This window comes from Sminthopsis crassicaudata, chromosome 2 (genome assembly GCF_048593235.1).
Source record: "Sminthopsis crassicaudata isolate SCR6 chromosome 2, ASM4859323v1, whole genome shotgun sequence".
In the NCBI taxonomy this organism is placed as follows: Eukaryota; Metazoa; Chordata; class Mammalia; order Dasyuromorphia; family Dasyuridae; genus Sminthopsis; species Sminthopsis crassicaudata.
Genome location: NC_133618.1, coordinates 631748722 through 631769662, shown reverse-complemented (window position 1 = coordinate 631769662; position 20941 = coordinate 631748722). Strand labels below are relative to the sequence as shown.

Genomic DNA, 20941 nt, shown 5'->3' with positions numbered 1-20941 from the left:
TTTTATCTTCTTGATCTGTTCTCTAGATCTATTGTTTTTCTTATATTTCACATTATGTTCTATTTTTTTCACTCTTTATATTCTTTTTTGCTACTTCTTTGTCTCATAGCTTCATTGGTTTCCTCTTGCCCAATTCTAATTTTCAAAGAATTATTTTCTTTTTGTTTTTCTTCTTTTTTTATTATAGCTTTTTATTTACAAGATACATACATGGGTAATTTTTCAGCATTGACAATTGCAAAACCTTTTGTTCCAACTTTTCCCCTCCTTCCTCCCACTTCTTCCCCCAGAAGGCAGGTTGACCAAGACATGTTAAATATGTTAAAGTATATATTAAATACACTATATGTATACATGTCCAAACAACTTTTGCTGTACAAAAAGAATCAGACTTTGAAATATTGTACAATTAGCCTGTGAAGGAAATAAAAAATGCCGGCAGACAAAAACAGAGGTACTGGGAATTCCATGTGGTGGTTCATAGTCATCTCCCAGAGTTCTTTCGCTGGGTGTAGCTGTTTCAGTTCATTGCTGCTCTATTGGAACTGATTTGGTTCATCTCATTGTTGGAGAGAGCCACGTCCATCAGAATTGATCATCATATAGATTGTTGTTTAAGTATATAATGATCTCCTGGTCCTGTTCATTAGACTCAGCACAAAGAATTATTTTCTTCTCTAAGACTGTATCTTCTTTTCTGGTTGGTTAACTTTTATTTTTATAATCTTATTTTTCTTGAATGACTTTTATTTTTTCCTCAATATGTCTCACTTAATTTTTAATTTTTTTGAGTTTTTCTGTAAATTCTTTCTGGGCAATGAGCCATTTCACATTACTTTTTGGGGTAGAAGAAATATTTTTTTACTTCAGTGTCCTCTGAAGGTGAACCCTGGTCTTCCCTATTCCCATTAAATTTCTATGGTTAGGTTCTTTATTCTTTGCCAATTTACTTTTTTAAATGAGAAGTATTAGTGTAAATACCTCTAATCTAGGTTTGGAAGGATGGTCCCTCTTGGCTACACTTCAGCTCTCCCCTCTAACCCTTCTGCCCCAGTCCTAAATCAGTAGTCCATCATTGGACAGGATTATCTCTATGGTTCCCCCTCTCATCAAATTTTGTATTTTTTTTTTTTTTTTGGTACTATCAATCAAGCCTACAGCATTTACTACATTGTGCTAAGTGCTGGGGACACAAAGAAAGGCAAAATGTGCCTCTTGCTCTCAGGGAGCTCCCAGTGAGGGAGACAGCATGCAGCAGCCAAGCACAAGTGGAGAGAAACAGGACAGTCTGGGGTTCATTAAGTCAGAGGGTGGCAGCATTCAAGGCTGTCAGGAAAGCTTCCTGTAGAAGGTGAGACTTAGCTGGAACTGCATGAAGTCACGGAAGTTAAGAGGTAGAGAGTTCTGGGCAAGCATTTTATACTTGATCCCGGGAGTCATAGAAAGCCCCAAGATTTATTGGAAGTGGGGCAGGGAAAGTGAAAAGGACCTTTAGGATATCGCCATTTAGTCAGCAGAGTGGGAGTTGGTCTTGAGAGACTTGAGATTCAGAGATGAACCAGAAGATTATTTCAGTGATTGAAGATCAGGACCAGGGTGGTGACAGTGTTGGGAGAGAGAGGGAGCAAATTTGAGAGAGATTAAAAAGGTAAAATCAGTAGTACTTGGCAATTGATTGGGTATGCAGGAGAGAGTAAGAAGTTGAGAATGACGGCTAGGTTGTGAGCCTGTGTGACTATGAGGAAGAGGGTCAGATTTGGGGGGAAAGGACCCCTCTTGTTTTTGTTTTGTTTCATGGGTCATTTTAGCTAAGAAACAATAATTTACCCTTTAGTTGGTATCCAAATTTCTGGTAATAAACTTTTTAATACTCAGGCTATCTCTTAAATATCAGGCATGGAATCTATTAAAGGACTCTTACTTGAAGCCTTTCTTCTTTGGAAAATTTGCCAAAGATTGACATAGTATTTGAGAACTAAGACTAATTGCAAGTCATATTTTGGTGTGGGAGTAGGACTTTAGTGGGAGATTTTAGTAGTTTAAAATAATTTCTTTAAAGTAAATGGGAGACATGAATAATAATAATTATTATTATTACTATTATTTTTTTTCCTGAGGCAATTGGGGTTAGGTGACTTGCCCAGGGTCACACAGCTAGGAAGTGTTAAGTGTCTGAGACCAGATTTGAATTCAGGTCCTCCTGACTTCAGGTTTGGTGCTTTATCATTACGCCACCTAGCTGCCCCATGAATAATTACTTTATAGAAGAGTCTGCAAAATCTGCATTGTATGTATTTTGTAAGGGGCATACCTAGCATAGCTGACATAGTTTCATGGACATAATATTGTTTAAGAAGTATTTATTTACTGTGATAAGGTTTTGTAAGAATGCTTGTCATTAAATGATCAAAATAGTCCTTTAAATTTTCATTTTAAAATAAGTACTTCAAATGACCCTTCATGATTACCAAGTTGCACTTTAAATTATGTTTTTAAGAGTTTCCTTGTTTGGATTGAATCACTGTTAGAGCCAGTCTTCATAAGAGATGGGACATATATATGTTTTGTTGTTACATGTATTGTAATTCTTCTGGTTTCTGTTTTGAGCAATTACATTGATATCCATATTGGAAAAATGATTGTCTCTTAGGGATCACAAGTTTAGTTATAATTACTAGAATAGGAAAGAACGAAATGAACAAATACAAGTCATGTCTGTTCTTTCTGCTCCTGTCTCCTGGCTTACTAAGTAGCCTTGCTACTTCCTTCTCCAGTCCTGCAGGTTCAGGCAGAGCTGTGTTGTTCTGGTAGAGAACGCGTTGTTCTGGTAGAGAACGTGTTGTTCTGCTGGTTGGGCTTCCTTGTTCTGGCTCCATCCTCTCCCTACCCCTCCTGCTCTGGGCACAGGAACCAAATTCTTGCCAGCCTGTGGATGTCATAGACTCTCCTCCTGGGCCCCTGTGACTCTTTATCTTTTATAGTTGTGTCTTCTTCCCTTCTACTTATTTATTTAATTTTTTTTAAAGAGGGCTTTTGAACCCAGAAACCAGCCCCACATGGTTCTCAGAAGTTCTCGGATTCCTCAGGAAGCGACAGACCAAACTTGCATCATTTCCTGTTCTCCCAGGATTGCTGACCCCATAGTTCAGGGGAATCCCAGAACAATATTATGCCTGGACTTTGTCAGTGCATCTGGCACAGTCACTCGGTGTTGTTCCATAAGCATTTATTAAGTCTCTCCTAGGGGAACAGTCTTTGCTCTCCAAGGAGCTTATACTCTATACAGAGAAGGAAATACAAAAAATATGCAAACCACATGGAAAGCTATTTTAAGATGGAGAGGCACGAATAATGGGGAGGGGTCCAGTAAGGCCTCCTAGATGGAGCAGTTCTTGAGCTACATCTTGGAGGGGGCTGGTGATTACTGGAGGTGAAGATGATAAGGGGATACCTTCTAGGTATTCTGGAGAGTCCCTGTAAAGGCATGGAGGATAAGGTTGTATGAGAAGCAACAGATAGGCTAATTTGACTGGACATGGTTGATGAGGTAAAAAATATGTAACCACCCTAGAAACACTTGCATTTATAGTACTTTAAGGTTTGTAAAGTGTTTACACTTATTATATATTTTATCCTCTCAACAGCCCTGGAAGGTAGATGCTCTTCTACATACATTTTACAGCTGAGGAAACTCAGAGAAGGATAAAGTGACTTGCTCAGAGTCTCACAGCTAGGAAGTATCTGAGACTGGATTTGAATTCAGGTCTTCTTGATTCCAGATCTAGACCTCTATCCACTGAACCCCCTAGCCCCTGTAAAGGGACTCCTGTTTTAACCTAGAGGCAGTACAGAAACACTTCTTTTTTTTTTTTTTTTTTTTAAGTGGGACTGATATAGTTAGGACTTGTGTTTTAGGAATAACAATTTAATAGAATGGATTGGAGAGGGTGAAGCACTAGATGCAGGGAGAAGAAGGTGGAAATAATTGTTAATTGTTCAGGTAAGAGTTCCTGAGAGTCTGAGCTCAGTTGCATGAGTAGAAATTAAGGGACAAATTAAAAAAAAAAACAACAAACCCATGATGGTAGATTTACAGGACTCTTCAGCTAATAGGAAACAAACAGTTGGTGAGTGGTAACCAAGAGTGGAGGGTGACTTCAAAGTAATTGCCTTTATCAAATGTATTCTATGTACCAAGGTACCAAGTAATAAGCACGAGTTTAAACCTGGGTGAATGGAAGGAATGAGTCTCTGCCAGCAGTTGAGAGATTAGGAGGAAGAGCAGTTTGTGTATATTGTGTTTGAGATACGTGTGTGAGGCTGAAGGATGAATAGAGAGCTCTGGGAGTTCTCTGATATCACTCAGAATAGTATAGAGAGAGGAGGGAAAGGCTGCAGTCAGAGCCTTGGGACTTCCCATACAGAATGGGGGGATGTAAAGGGGTCTTCTTCAGGCCATGTTCCTCCTCCTTCTCTCTGTCTTGTAGAATCTCTTCTTCCCTGCTGAATCTTCTACTGGGATTCAAAAGGATGAAAGAAGCTCTTCTCATTGAGCACTACATTGAACATAGAAATAAATGACATGGTCTCTGGAAGGTCGGTTGGGAATGTCTGGAAGTCCTATGAATTCAGGCACAGAGTTGAAAGCAGAGTCATTAGGTGTTAGGAGCAGATCAGATGATAGTGCCTGGAAATGTGGAGGACCCAGAGGTAGGCATAGGGTCAAACCAGGAGGATCTTGGGCCTTCTTCCATTTTGTATCTGCTTTTTAATTTTGTATTTATATTTGTTTATTTATGTACATGGTTCTTTCCACCCTAAATACAATGGCTCAGTTTCCTGATGTATAAAATGGGAGTATAGTGCGTTCATCACTATGAACCTCTAAGGGACCCTCATGGTTTTATATCAGTGATCCTATGACCTCGTAATAAGTCTGCACTGGACTGTCAGTTCTGTTCTATTTGACATTGTGTTAATCATATCATATTTGAAACATTGAAAAGCCCCTTAACTAGGATTCAGAATTACTCAAGATAATTTGGCCTAACTGTATACAGGAAAAAAACAAACGGATGAAGATTGTCTGCATATTGCATCAATTATACTATACAGGTCAATAGATAGCCTTGTCCATTAACTTATCTATTTGGTGGAGAAAATTCAAGTGGACAGTAAACCAGGCCTGGAATTAAAAGCAAAAAATGAATTTAGGTTACATTTCTTTGGGAAAGTACACACACACACACACACACACACACACACACACACACACATCTATACATTCATGTACATATACAGATATATGTATGTATGTAATGACTTTACAAACAGAAGTTGCTCTTTCTTTGGCTAGTGATGTATAGTTTTGAGTCAGAGAATAATGCAGTCTCTAGAGAGATGAAGTTGAGCATCATTTGAAGACAGCTTGTGGCCACCTGCAGATGAGGAGATGTACAATAACAGTCGTGGTTGAGAATGTCATTGGATGATTGTATGACCAAGGATACCAGTGGGAAAGCAGTAGTCCATTAACATTTGGCAGTGGGAAGGCTCCTGTAGGATGAATTGGAGAGGTTAAAGCACTAGATGCAGGGAGAGGAAAGTGAAAATAATTGTTAATTGTCCAGGTAAGAATTGCCGAGAAGCTGAGCTCAGCTGCATTAAGAGACAAAACAAAACAAAACAAAACAAAGCAAAAAACCATGATGGTAAATTTGACAGGACTCTTTAGCTAATAGGAAATGAACAGTTGGTTAATGGGAATGAAGAGTGGAGAGTGACTTCAAAGTCATTGTCTTTATCAAGTGTATTCTGTGTATCAAGGTTTAGGGTAATAAGCACGAGTTTAAACCTGGTGTGTTGAGGAGACCCCCATGAAGAATTTTTAGTAAAATGCAGAAGAGAGTTACATAAGGTGACTTGATATGGGTGGACTGTGAGCCTTATGATTGGAGGGAATGCCTGCCTTGATGAAGTCTCATGGCCATCGAAATGCTGGAATGTAAGTACTAAGAGACATTAGACTTATTTTGTCTCCAGAAGAGAGACCAAGAAGCATGGTTATATTTTTTCTAGAGGCAGAGGTTAGTTGAGTATAAAGAACTTTCCTAAATATAGAGCATTCCCAGAGGGGATGATTTGCCCTTACATTTAGTGGATTCTTTTCTTGCAATGGGCCTTCAAGAAGAGGCTTTCTGACTTCTTGTTGGAGACCTTGTAGTTCAAATTCTTGCTCATGGTTGAGTTGGATTCAGTGACCCTTCCAACTCTTAAGATTTAGTGATTCTATGACTCTTCTTCCTTTCCATTCTCTACTTTTTGAAATCCTGTTCTTCCATCAGTGCTTAAGTTTTCCAGTAAGTCCTCCCTCGTTTTCCTGGTTACTAGTTACACAGATGATTCTGCCTGGGAGCAGGTCACCTAGCCTGGTCTCTCTCTGAGCAGCCATCTGCTCCACAACACCACAAAGAGGTGGTCATCTAGGCCCTCTTTACCCCATTTAGCTTTTAGACATCTCTCTTAGGTCAAGCTGAACTCTGTCTCCGAAGCTTCTATTCCTTGCTCTCTATCTAGAAGAATCTCCTGTTGGGCCCAAACAGAATAAATCATATCTCCTACTGCCTGGTAACATTCCCAGTTCTTGAAGACAGTTAATATCTTCTCTCTTCCTTGAGTCTTTTCTAGCCACTCTCCTTAATCTCTCCACCTGTCCTCTTTTATTATGTTCTCAGGGAACCTTCTTCTTCTTCTGGTTTTCAACCTCTCTCTGTTGCTAACTCAAAGAGTGTAACTAGAGGGAAATGTTTTCTTGATTAACAAGTGAGACACATAAGCTCTCCAGCCAGATGGACTTTCAGAGAGACCTGAGCAGTGATATTCTTCATAGCATCCACAATGGTCATAAAAACCCCCAGTGATGAGTAACACGTGCCTTCTAAAGGTGTTTCATTCCTTTTAGAGAGGGCTTTCTTGTTAGGATGCTATACCATATGTTGAGCAGAAATCTGCTTCTCTGCAGTTTCTGCCTGTTATTTCTGGTGCTATCCTGAGGGCCAAGCAGAAAAGGTCTGGACTCTTCTTTTCCTGATAACCCTTTAACTATTCCCAAGGTCTTGATCACAGTTCCCCAAGTATTCTGTTCTTTCCCTATTCCTTCAGTGGTTTCTGAGTTGGCATGATTTCTGGGCCCATAATCGTCCTGGTCACCCCTCTGTGGAGAACTCTTCCATTTGGGTTGTTTCCTGGTTTATAACTAAACTAAGGGACCTAGAGTGGATTACATCTGATGTCCTTTCTAGGTGCACATCCTATGATTTCTCCATCTTTCACATTCTTGCAAAGGTTTGCTTTTATTTCTTTACATTTTATTTTACATTATAGTTAGGTTTATCTCTTTCTAGATTTCTCAAAGAAATTGTGGCTCTTTTAACATTATTAAATATTTGTATGTTTTGAGTGAATGAATGAATGAATGAAAAAAATTTTAAAAGATGATCTCAAATATGTGTATAGACTAACTTCACTTTTGGGCTTAACTATTTTGTGGAGTCAGGTTTGTTTGTTATCATTCATGCACTGCTAGTGCATTGAATTATGCAGTAGTACATCTTTCTTCAACAAAGGAAACCATACCACATTGTTCCTTCTTCCCAAAACTCAAATGGAATTTTACTCTACCTGTTTTTTTTTTTAATTAGTAGCCAATTAAGAGAATAAGTGGTGCATACTTGACAAAATCTACTATGATTAGGAACTTTAAAAATCAGGACTCTTCTATATAAATTCTTAATCTAATCATTGTTTCTCTAGGGGTCCATCTGGGGCAATTACTGCCACTCGGCTGGCTCCAGCAGGTGTAAGTTGGGCTGACAAAGTGAAAGCGAACCATTCAGTGACTGCTACACCTCCAAATACAGCACCTGCACAAAGCTGCCCACCTGTCTCAGTGCAGAAGTCCTCTCGGAGAAATGGTAAGTGATGTAGAATTTGATATATGATCTCTTTGTTCTTGGTAATCACACATACAATTATCTACATAGTAGCCTTCACTAAAATGGTAAAAATAAGCTAAGGAAAACAAGCATGATTTATTTTCAGTGTTTTAGGACTGTTTAACCAGTTTGTTCTAGTTCCAAATAGGCTATACAAAGCTCTAAAAGTAGAATGATTTCTTTTATCAGCTCAAAATTCCTTTAGGATTTTCATTCTGAACTAAAAAATGTAAGCTAGTCAAGTCAGAAGGCAGCATATACATATAAATACTAGATCTAAGGAAAAAAATATATGCTGTTGGTTACTATTTTGGCTAAATAAAAATGTTCTTTTAAATATCTGTTTTCTTCATGTCATCAGGATTACTGAAGAGTACAAATAAATCGAAGTATTGTCATTTTTCAAAAGGAATATGATTCCAGAAAGATTTTTAGTGAAATATTTTCTAAAAGTTTAAGATCTGTTTTTACAGATTTTTTTCAAGTTGTTGCTTGGGAATTTAGAATGGTATTGAAGAGGTGATAATGGATGCCTCATTCTTTCTGTAGGAAATGAGCATTTTCTCATCTTTGCTTTTTGTGTGAAGAGTCCAATTGGACACAGAGGTAGCTCAAATCTTTTGGGACTAGAAATAATTTTCCCTAGAAATAGCAAAAGAATTGCTACCTCTGCCTCCTGGCTGTGTCTGGAATTGTTTTTGTTACGGGCCAGGTATGTCCTGAAATTTCCTTGGTCTCCTCCTTTATAATTCACTGCTTTTTCTACAATGACTGAACTCTGTAAAACGGAGACAAAGAAAACAAAGTTATGTAAAGATAAGACCTTGTAATTGTAAACTTAAAACCTTTCTCTTCAGGTACAGATTACTGCCCCTTCATGCTCCTAAAAGATGGTCTGCCTCCTTGTTGTGACCAAGACAGTTCATCAGCAGGTCGCCAGCCCCTAGGGATTAGTCCCTCCAAACTTTGACTGGCTGGTCCTTTCATGAAACAAAGACTCTCTCCAGGCCCTCATAATCATGGAATTCATGTGGGGATAGAACCTGCCTGAGCTTGTGGTCCGTCATCATTGCCCAGAAGTCAAAGTCACCTCTAGGTCAAAATAAGCCATTGCAAAGGACTTCAGTGTAGACTAGCTTCTTTATTTTTGAAAAGCTATCACAGAATCATTTGGTAAAAGCCAAATAATGGCTATCTTGCTGTGTTATTCTAATTTCCTTGAATAACAAGCCCAACAGATAGAGAAGAAATGATAAATATGATTTTATTTAATGTTAATTATTGTCAACATTATTGTCAAACATTCATTAATAAATAATTAAAGATAACACAAGTGACTAGAAAGGTAGATCCAATGAAATATTTGGGCTTTTTCTGGGGTTGGGACGAAGGCTTAGTAAGCAATCTTTTGCCAGTCTTATTCTTAGATTTAAAAAGAACCTTGAATGACATCATATAGTTTATATCTTGTTAAAAGTCAACTCTGATGACTATAGTTCAAAGCAGAAGACAGTTATTCCTGTTTTAATGTGGTGACTTGGCATAAAATCTTACTGCTTTTCTATATATTTTGAGGACATTTTGAAAGGCTGATCCCATCATTTTAAAACTTAGAAAAATAAGCTTTATTGAGTGCTCTTTAAAACAATCTTAATTTGTTTAAAATATAAACATTTACAAGTATATTTATAATCTTGCTATTGTTAATACTACTTAGAATTGATACATATTTTCTTTCTATTTTCAAAAAGGTTTAAATTTTATTTTATTTTTTATTTATTTTTATTTTTGTTTTAGTATTATAGCTTTTTATTGACAGAACATATGCATGGATAATTTTTCAACATTGACCTTTGAAAACACTTCTGTTCCGACTTTTCCCTTCCTTTCCTCCACCCCCTCCCCTAGATGGCAGGGAGTCTCATACACACATGTTAAAATATATCTTAAATATAATATATGTGTACATATTTATATAGTTCTTTTGTTGCACAAGAAAATTGGATTTAGAAAGGTAAAAATAACCTGGGAAGAAAAACAAAAATGCAAGCAGTCCACACTCATTTCCCAGTGTTCTTTCACTGGGTATAGCCAGTTCTGTTCATCACTGATCAATTAGAACTGAATTAGATCTTTTCATTGACAAAGATAACCACTTCCATCAAAATTGATCCTTATAGTGTATCGTTGTTGAAGTGTATAATGATCTCCTGGTTCTGCTCACCTCACTCAGCATCAGTTCATGTAAGGCTCTCCAGGCCTTTCTGAAATCATCCTGTTAATCATTTCTTACAGAACAACAATATTGCATAATATTCATATACCACAATTTATTCAGCCATTCTCCAATTGATGGGCACCTACTCAGTTTCCAGTTTCTAGCCACTACGAAAAGGGCTGCCACAAACATTTTGGCACATGTGGGTCCCTTTCCCTTCTTTAGTATTTCCTTGGGATATAAGCCCAATAACAGCAATGCTGGGTCAAAGGGTATGCATATTTTGATAACTTTTTGAGCACAGTTCCAGATTGCTCTCCAGAATGGGTGGATGTATTCACAACTCCACCAACAATGCATCAGTGTCCCAGTTTTCCCACATCCCCTCCAACATTCATCATTATTTTTTCCTGTCATCTTAGCCAATCTGACAGGTGTGTAGTGGTATCTCAGAGTTGTCTTAATTTGCATCTCTCTGATCAATAGTGATTTGGAACACTCTTTCATATGAGTGGAAATAGTTTCAATTTCATCATCTGAAAATTGTTCATAAACTTTAACCATTTATCAATTGGAAATGGCTTGATTTCTTATAAATTAGAATAAATTCTCTATGTATTTTGGAAATGAGGCCTTTATCAGAAAAAAGGTTTAAATTTTAAGAAATGATTCTGTTATACTTCCATTTTGTACTAGTAAATTTTTTTCTTTGTAAGGAATTTGAAAAATTGAAAAAAATCAAAGCCGTCTTGACTTAATCTATGGCAGTAAAAGTATAAATTAAACATGTCTTTAGCTTTTTAAAAGAAAAAATTAATTTCAGTATTTCCAATTTAGTCTGACCAGAAAATCTTAAACAAATCCATTAAAAACAGTTCTGCAATGATCAAGGGGATAAAACTTAGCCTAACCTAATTTTCATGCAATAATTCTTCAAGTTAATGCAGGAAATGTGGAAACAATGTTGGCAGGTAGAAATTAATTAAAACTAAATTTGCAAAATAAAAATGTTGCAAAATTTTACAACAGTCACTAATTAACAGGCTTATTCCAGGCTCTGTAAGGTTTTTGATTTGCTCATAATTGTGCACAGCATTGGAAGGCAGCCAGGCTCTTTGACTCCAAATCCTTTCCCCTGGAGCACACTGCTTTCAGTTACATAAGTATCCCTGAAACTCAAGTAAGAAAGCATTTCTGCCATTTGGGCCACTGAGATTGAACTCTAATGAAGTAACCAAAAATATACTCTCATGCTTAAAACTAATAATAAAAGATGAAAAAAAATTTTAAAAAAAGATGGCATTTACATGGTACTTTATGATTTACAAAGTTCTTTGTATCTGTTATCTCATTTGATCTTTTCAGCAATTTGTGAGATACTTAACCTCTTAATAGGATGAAGATGATTTGTGGAAATTTAGTTTCTTTAGTTTAACATTAATTGAATCCCTATTTTTATACCATACTCAGAAATTGATCAATACACAGACTTATTGTATGCAGAGTCCTATTGCTGCTTGGGGAAGTTTGGGTAAGGGATTCTTGTTTCAAAGACTTTTTGACTAATTGGGAGTTTAGACACTAATACAAATGAATATAACACATAATATTACTTAAGTGTTTTAGAAAGATGCAAAGACAACATTTTATGTGACATCGCAAGAGGGAAATCATCACAACTAATGGAATCCACAGTCCTTCTTGCTGGAGTTGTATTTGAGTTGGTTCTTAAAGAGTCCTCAGGCACAGATGGGAGGGTGGAGACCCAGGGAAGAGTGCTGAGATAAGACATTATAGGTTGGGTACCCTCTGGAACCTCACAGCCAATGTAAATTATAGGTCATTCCAAAAGTAGTACTTAGTTCTTATAGAGAAGATAGTAAAATAATACTGTACTGAAAAGGGATTAGAAATTATAAGGTAAATGTCTGATCTAGATGTTCAAACAAAACTTTTCATCTGTTATGTTTTTGCCTCAGGTGGTTGCTACCAGTTGACTAAATAGAATTGCCAAAGCTCTATCTTTCAACCAGATCTGGTACAGATTGTTGCAAGGAGTTGGGACAGATTGACCAGAAAACAGCACTCATTAATTCTTCTTCTTCTTCTTCTTCTTCTTCTTTTTTTTTTTTAAAGCACGAGTTAGTTATTTCTAATTTCTATTTGAAAACACAAGTGTTCTATTTGAATTAAAGATAAAAATCGATAAAAGTTGCTAACTCCTTCATCCTTCTGTATGGGATAGGAATAGGGATTGAAACTGGTTTTTAAGGACTTTGAATTGAGCAGTGAAAGGAGTTGCAAAGTCTATGCTATATTTTTTTAAAATATTGTTAAAACATAATGATACCTTAAAACATAATATATAATAATGGGCCAATGATTTGATGCTTTTGGTGTAGGGGACTCCTGATGAGGAAACTCCCTCCACAAATGCAGATCTCCATCTTTAGTCTTAGAGGCATTTGTACAGCACTGAGAGGCCATGACTGTCCCAGAGCCACAGATGTCAGAAGTGAATCTGGGACCTGGGACATCCTGACCCCAGCGAAGGCTGACTCTGACCATACTGCCATACTGTTTTGTGAGCAATTGGTTATTTTGATCAATAAGCAGGTATAGACCAAAAGCACAAAAATGTCTAAATTCAATCAATCAATAAGAATTTACTAAATATTTTTTTTGTGAGAAATGGTCCTTGCTCTCCAGTAACTTATATTCCAATGGAGACACCGTGTGCAGGAAAGCTGCAAGGCAGCCTTGGAGGAGAAGGTTGGCACTGGTTGGCAATGCAAGGACTGTGGGTGGAAAGTGAACTACCGGTGCAAAAGTGAATCATATCAGAAGTGCTGATTTTACATTTGATTATCACATGGCCCCTGGGGGGCAAATGTTGTCTTCCCTTTTGATTTCTGAAGTTTGTGAACAGCTTTGAGCTCAGGGCATTTTCTCCAAGGGAGGGAGGTAGCAGCAGGATGAGGAAACCAGATTAGAAAAGGTCTTTGTGTTAGCACTGCAAGCCTACAAGAAGGTGTTACTTCTTGTGGCTGTCCCAGCTGTGGAGGCCCAGCTCCCCACTTTGGGGGATTACCTTTGTGGGCTGCGGTCGCCAGTCTCTCAAGCAGCTTCTGCAGATTGAACGGGGCTGGTTCTGTAAAGACAGATGACTTGCTCTTACACTTTCACTTCCATGCCATTCCCAGGCCTTTTTGTCTGTCCTGGGGCCTTCTTCCTCTGGAAGTTGATTTTACCCTGTGCCTAGCCTCCACAAGATACTAGCAGCCTCCTGGGCTCTTCAGCTTCCTCTACTCACCTGAATTCAAGCTCTTGCCTGACCAGGGAGTTTTTGCCCCATCTAGTGTGGTCCCTAGCCTACTTCTCACTGCAAATGGGTGCCAGAGTCCCAGAGGTGGGTACAGCAGCTCCCTCCCCAAAGCTCTCCTGCTTCCAGCTCAGCCCTCACAGCAAGAGTCTGGGGAAGGGGCTTATGTGGAGAAGGGGACAGCCATTCTCTCCAGCAGCTACTCCCAGGGCAGGCAAGCTACCCTCGTTTTCCTTGTTCATTTTCATAGCATTTCTCATAGTCTTCAGCACGTAGTCAACACTTAATAAATGACTTTTTATTCATTTATTCATTATTTGTTCATATATATCACAATTTAGCTATTTCTCTTCATCCTGTTCCATGCTTGTCCACATCTCCCACAGATTTTTCACAGAGGATCTTTGTGTCCTGTTGACATAGTGAAGGTATCCATGTCGATAGTCATGCAGGCTAGTATCAGCTCTTTTCCTTATTATATGACTAGTCCATTTTTTCCAAGCCATACATTATTTTCTAATAAAAATCCTTTAAATTGTTTTTCTTGCTGAATTTTTTTTCTCCTAGATACCTCTCCATTGGACTTTGGATGTTCCTCTACTTCATCTCTTTGGATATTGGTTTTTGAAGTATTTTTGTGACAAATTCAGCATAATTGGAAAACTGTTGGTGCTGCATCTGTGCATCTGTGTTTCAGAGGGCAGCCACAGTGATCCAGGTCACGTGCTGTCTTTTTAGTTCTAGGACCTGCCCTCTGCCTGTCCAAGAAGTATGTGCTAATTGATGAGCTCAGACCAGTGTTCCTCTAGCTTTATGTCACTGTTGAGACAGTAACTATTTTCCAAATACTTTCTTCTTGTGTGGTTAGTTTAGATGAAAGTCTTTAGGTTGATTGTGAATCTAATAGAGTATATAGAATGTAGCAAATTCTAAAGTATTCTGGGGCTAGATGCAAGCAGAATGATGCCATTTATAATTAGGAGCTTCAGAAATGCTTTATCTTCTATAGCGAATCCCTGTTCCCTATAGATGCCCTAGACATCGTCTGTGACGGTGATAGCAATCAGTCATTTATATGAATCATTTGTTGGTTAATTAACAAACATTTATTGAGGATCTACTGTATGAAAAATTAATAATTCCCTGTTTGATGGATCACTTGATTGTAAAGGAAGAAAAAAAAAGAAAGAAAGGTAAGAAGAAAAGGAATTATTATCTATGCAGTACCTGCTATTTTCCAAGGTACTCTGATAAGTACTATACAGGTATTCAAGTATTATCTCATTTGTTTTTCATAATAGCCCTTGGAAGTAGGCTCTCTTATCCTCCTTTTACAGATGAGCAAACAAGGGCAAATAGGAAAAATGATTTATGAAGATCACACTTTTTGTATATCTGAGTATTATCTGTAGCACAAATAAGTGAAGAAATACAAATATATTCAAAGTACATAAATTCAAGGTAGAGTTTGTGGCTAAATTTGAACTTAAATCTTCCTAACTCCAGCATTTTATCCATTGTGCCATCTAGTTGCCCCTTTAGGAAAGCTATGGCTTTCAGGCCCGTACTAGATGGGCCCAGATTTTTTGCCCAGATTATCACAACCAATAAATTATTTTCTTGCCACACTCCAATCTAATGTGGACACTGCTGCCAAAGTGATTTTCTTTCACCTTATATGAGGCCATTAACATCCCTACTCACTCAGTTGAATTCCTCTGATTTCCTCTTGCCTCTCCTATAAAATAGCTGTTTAGCTGTTCAAGTTCTACTTGACCTGGCCCCCACCTATCATTCCAGGCTCATTGGACAAAACTCCCTTGCCTGCACTCCAGTTCAGGTAGCTAGTCTCTCAGCTCCTCACTCATGTAGTGCTCCATTTTTCTTTCTTCAAGACTGGCTATTCCCTATACTTGCAATGTAGCTTCTCTTTACCTCCACCATACCAAGTCCCTCTATTTTCTCAAGTTACAATTCAAGAACTATCTTCTTGTTTTTTAAAATAGTATTTCATTTTTCCAAATACATAGATGGTTTTCAACCTTCATTTTTGTAACTTTGTGTCCCAAATTTTCCTCCCTTCCTCTCTTATCTCCCCCTCCTTAAAATAGTAAGCAATCTGATATGGGTTAAATATATATATATTTTAAACATGTTTCCATGTTTGTCATATTGTGTAAGCAAAAAGGAAAAAAGCCACAGGAAAGAATAGAAAACCTAAGCAAATAACAACAAAAAAGAGTGAAAATACTATATTTCCATCCACATTCAGTATCCATAGTTCTTTCTCTGGATGTGGATGGCACATTTATCCTATTTCTTTTGGAATTGCCTTGAATCATCTCATTGTTGAAAAGAGCCACATCCAACAGAATTGATCATTGTATAATCTTGTTGCCGTGTACAACGTTCTCTTGGTTCTACTCACTTCACTCAGCTTCAGTTCATGTAAGTCTTTCTAGGCTTTTCTGACATCAGCCTATTAAGCACTATCTTGTTAAAAAAAAACCTCTTACCTAATCTCCCAATTTTCAGTGTCCTTCCTTCCAAATACCCTGTATTTAACTACTTTTTATATTTTTTTGTATTTCTTCACTTAATTTTTTTTTTGCTATCCATATTTTTAAAAATTCACTTGTATTTTATGTTCAGTTCCAAATTCTTTCCTTCCCACTTGCTCTTTCCTACTCACTAAGAAATCAAGAAAAAACTAAACCTGTTACATACATACAAACAAAGCAAGTTTCTGCTGTTTAGCCATGTGTGTGTGTGTGTGTGTGTGTGTGTGTATATATATATATATATATATATATATATATATATATATATATATATATATGTGAGTGTGTGTATGTGTATGTAGACATAGTTATATGTATGTAAATATACATATGTAAGTGTGAAAGCATATACTTTAGTGTGTACTTTAACCCATCATCTGTCTATCTGGAGGTGGATACATGTCATTGTGAGTCCTCTGGATTTGTTGTTGATTCCATTATATCTATCGGAGTTTCCCCGGTCTTGCACAGTTATTTATCTTTGTAGTGTTGTTATTGTGTAAATTATTCTTGTTCTGCTCATGTTATTTTGCATTATTTGATACAGATCTTTCCAAAATTTTCCAGAATCCAGAATTGGATCCAGGTTCTAAATAGTATTTCTTTCCATAAGTAAGCTTTTAAATTAGTGTTTTTCTTCCTCCCCTTTTCCTTTTTTAAAATAGATTAATAATAGTAGTCATAGAAGTTGGAACAAAATTTAGCCCTTTATTTTTTAACATTAGAATACTACTCTTATTTTCTTTTTAACCAGCTTTTAAAATTCTAATTTTGTGCATCTTTATTAACTTGCCATCAATTTTTTAATTGATGGAGAATCAGTTCCTGTTAATAGGAGGAAGCATAATGTTGCATGTACAAAGCTAGACTTTGTTATCAGTAGGCGAAAATTGGAGTCCCTAAGTTCTGTATATTAGCTCTGAGACCTGGGGCAAATAAAATCAATTTTAAGAGCCTTATGTATCAGATTTCCTGATATATAAAATAAGTATGTTTTGACCAAGATGATTTTTTTAGGCTTTATTTGAAGTGCAACTTTGTAATTTTATTTGGAATCTCACAACTATTTAATACTTGAGATATGTCCAAGCTATTGAGATAGAATATTTTTTGCATTTTCATGATTGTATCCCATAGAGAATATAAAAAGGGGAAAAATCCACATATGCAAAAATGTTTGTGGCAGCCCTTTTTGTAGTGGCAAAGAACTGGAAACTGAGTGGATGCCCATCAATTGGGGAATGGCTGAGTAAGTAAATAATAGAATATTATTGTTCTACAAGGGGTGTGACAATCGTCAATGTTGTAAAATTACCCATGCATATATCTGGTAAATAAAAATTAAATTTAAAAAAAGGAATATTATTTTTCTATAAGAAATGATCAAGGCAAAAAGGATGATTTCAGAAAGGCCTGCAGAGACTGATGTGAACTGATGGTGAGTGAAGTGAGTAGAACCAAGAGAACATTGTATACACAGCAACAAGAAAATTATGAGATGATCAGTTGTGATGGATGTGGCTCTTTTCCTTCAAGGCAATTCCAGTAGGCTTGTGATGGAGAGACCTATCCACATCCAGAGAGAGAAATATGGAGATGGAAAACATAGTATTTTGACCTTGTTTTGTAGTTATTGTTTGTTTGCCTGTTTTGTTTTTCTTTCTTGTGTTTTATTTCCCCCTTTTGATCTGATTTCTCTCATGCATTATGACAAATGTGGAAATATGTTTAGAAGAATTGCACATGTTAACCAATATTGAATTACTTGCTGTCTAGGGAAAGGAGGGAAAAAATTTGTAACACAATGTTTTGCAAGAGTAAGTGTTGAAAACTATCTTTGCATGTATTTTGAAAAATAAAAAGTTACTATTATTATTAAAAAAAAAAAAAGGATCAGGGACCTAGCAAAGTCTTTGCCTAAAGACATGTTGAAAAGCTGCTGGGAGCTCAGTGGTACAGGAGGAGTGGAACATGAGCTGCCTAAGCTATAAGTGTCTATGGGCTTCAGTATTGAATGTCATCATGATTCCTGTTCTATTCTGGGTTAGGAAAGATAGTCCAGCATCTTTTTTATTTCTGAGATTATATAATTTATGATTGTGTTAGTGGTAATCTATGTTTGGAGAATTATGCTTTTTTTCTTTTTGGTATTCTGTTAGTTTTTTTAATTTGTGATTTCTCTATATAATGCAGTTAAAAAGTAAATTGCCCAGCAGTTAGTATAAACACCTATTATATTCCGCGTACTATGCTAAGTACTAGAGGTTCAAAGAAAGGCAAAAATACTTTCAAAGAAGTCCACATTTAATGAAGGTTACAATGTGCTGGCAACTATGTTATCAACAGGTTACATTTGAGATATGTTAGAGATGGTCTCAGAGGGAAGTTAGGAAGGCATAGATAGGAAAGGCTTCTGGTGAAAGCTGAGACTTGAAGAACACCAGAGAAGTGAGGAAGCAGAGGGCTTCATGCACAAGAGAGAGCCAGCAAAACCTACAGGGTTGTGAGATATAGTTATTTGTGCAAGAGACTTAGCATAAAAATCCCCAGGACCAGATGGATTTATATGTGAATTCTACCAAACATTTAAAGAACAATTAGCTCCAATGTTATATAAACTATTTGAAAAAATAGGGAATGAAGGACTCCTACCAAATTCCTTTTATGATACAGACATGGTACTGATACCTAAACCAGGTAGGATGAAAACAGAGAAAGACCTTATTTAATTTAGCAAAACCCCTCAAGAGTTGTGAGATGTAGTTATTTGTTCAAGGAACATCCAGCAGGTCAGTGGCATTGGATCAGAGAGTAAAGGAAAGAAAGAAGGAACCAAGATTTTTGAAAACCAAACAGCCTTTTCTGGGTGAACCTGGAAGTTCAGAGGAAGCCATTAAGGAGAGAGGTCAGATCTATTCATAGGAAGATCTCTTGGAGAGCTGAGATGAGTGTAAAAGTATTTATTTCCAAATTTACTATACCTTTTTGTTTTAAATAAGTCTTGATTTTTTTTTTCTGGCTCCACAGAACGAAAAGATGCTGAAGGATGGGAGACTGTGCAGAGGGGGAGGCCTGTTCGTTCACGATCGACAGCAGTGGCTCCCAAAATTCCAGTCATCACAGAACCTCTGAGGTCAAAAGATGACAGTGACAAAGAAAATGTCCTTCTCTTTCCTGTGGAAAGCCAGCAGCGAGGTGGATTTACTGGGGATGGTCCATCCAATATTGGGGAACTTCTGCCCAAGGAGCCCTTAACTCCTTGTGAACATCCTCTGGCTGAAAGAACCCAGGTAGGAGAATCCAGACTCCACAGCAATAATAGCATTGTTGTTAGCTGTATTTCTTATCATTTCTAGTTTGTTTATAAAAATCAATTGTAAATGTTGTAATTGGGTTTGGACTTAAGTTTTGCACCAGTACCTTATCTTATCTTGGTGGTGATTCCTAGATTTTTGAAAGCTGTGGTAGGTCATAGAATGCAAATCCAAGTAGAACCTGCTCAGTTTGGAGTGTAGGCCAGGGGACAAATTGGACTACCATCTGCCAGTATCTGTTATGAAATGGTTATGTTTTAGGCACACAAAAAGGTGCTTATGTACACAGAGATAAAAAGCGAGGCAGTTCTTGCTTATGGCAGGGCAGGAGAAGATGTGTATAAATGTACTATTCTAACCACAGGGCAGATAAGCAGCAAAGCAGCTGGAGGGCTGGGCCTGGAGTCAGGAAGACCCATGCTCCGATTGTGTGACCCTGACCAAGTAGCTTCATGCTGTTTGCCTCAGTCTCAGATCCGTAAAATGAACTAGAGAAAGAAGTGCCCCACTCCTTCTGTGTCTTTGCTAAGAAAGCTCAGACACAAAGAAATAAAAGCTGAACAGCAGCCCCAGCAAGCTTGAAGTCTGAAGAAGCCCTGGGCTAGTGGATGGCATGTTGGACTGCGTGTGGAGGGCAGCGAATGATCAAGGTCAGTGGAGGGACTCCTCAGCCCAGTTGGAAGCAGATTGGAGGCGTGAGTGAGGTCTTGCTGCCCCTAGTGAGTAGACAGGTCTGAAGCTGTTGCTTCTGGTATAAGAAGGAATCTGCAGCCCTAAAGTGTGCCCAGCACAGTGCTGCAGGGTCGGGCACTAACTATGAGACGGCTCCTGCCTTTGGAGTGCTTGCTTTTTAATGGGGAATAAGAGCACACACAAAGGAACCCAGGCTTTCCCAGGGCCAGAGGATAAGGAAGGGAGAAAGTAAGTGTCTGTTTGGAGAGGCAAGGTGGGTGGGGTGGCGCTGGACTATGGTGTCCAAGTCAGCCAAGTTAGCTGTGAGTGGGAGTAGCAGTCCCTGTATGGCGGGTACCTGGGCCTGGGTGGCAGGGAAGAGCCCACCTGATAAGTACCTGACTCTGGAGCTTTTCCCCTTTTTCCCTGGAGGGAATCGGGAGCTATTGGCTGAGTTGCGGCTTCCTGTAGGCAGAGCTGTGTTTTAGGAGGGGATACACTTGAGAGATGTTCAGGAGATAGAAATGACAAGTTTGGCAACTGCTTGGATGTGAGTTAAGCATGAATTAAAGTTGTGAATCCGGGTAACTCAGGAGATGCTGGGCCCCTGGACAGATGTTTGAGAGAGATGTACAGTGGGAAGAGAGGCATTGAGTCCACTCTGGACATGTTGAATTTTAAGGAGGCATTTCCAATAGGTGACTGTAATGCAAGAGCGAGACTGGGCCTGCAGATAGAGATCTGGGTATCAGTGCATTAAGATAATTGGATCCATGGGAGCTGATGAGATCGTGAAATGAGAAAGTGAATAGAAGAAAGAAGAGGGTCAAGGAAGTGGAAGTTTTTTATATGATGCAACT

The 20941-nt window shown here is 37.9% G+C and overlaps 1 protein-coding gene across 2 annotated transcripts in view; it reads left to right on the top strand.

Moving 5' to 3' along the window:
* The window catches only part of SCAPER (S-phase cyclin A associated protein in the ER), a 370936-nt gene that overhangs the window by 48677 nt on the left and 301318 nt on the right, over positions 1-20941 (top strand). For both annotated transcript variants that reach the window (XM_074296499.1, XM_074296500.1), the window contains 2 exons: positions 7813-7973; positions 19123-19385. In XM_074296499.1, the coding sequence (XP_074152600.1) occupies positions 7813-7973; positions 19123-19385 (424 nt within the window). The remainder of the gene's footprint in view (positions 1-7812; positions 7974-19122; positions 19386-20941) is intronic.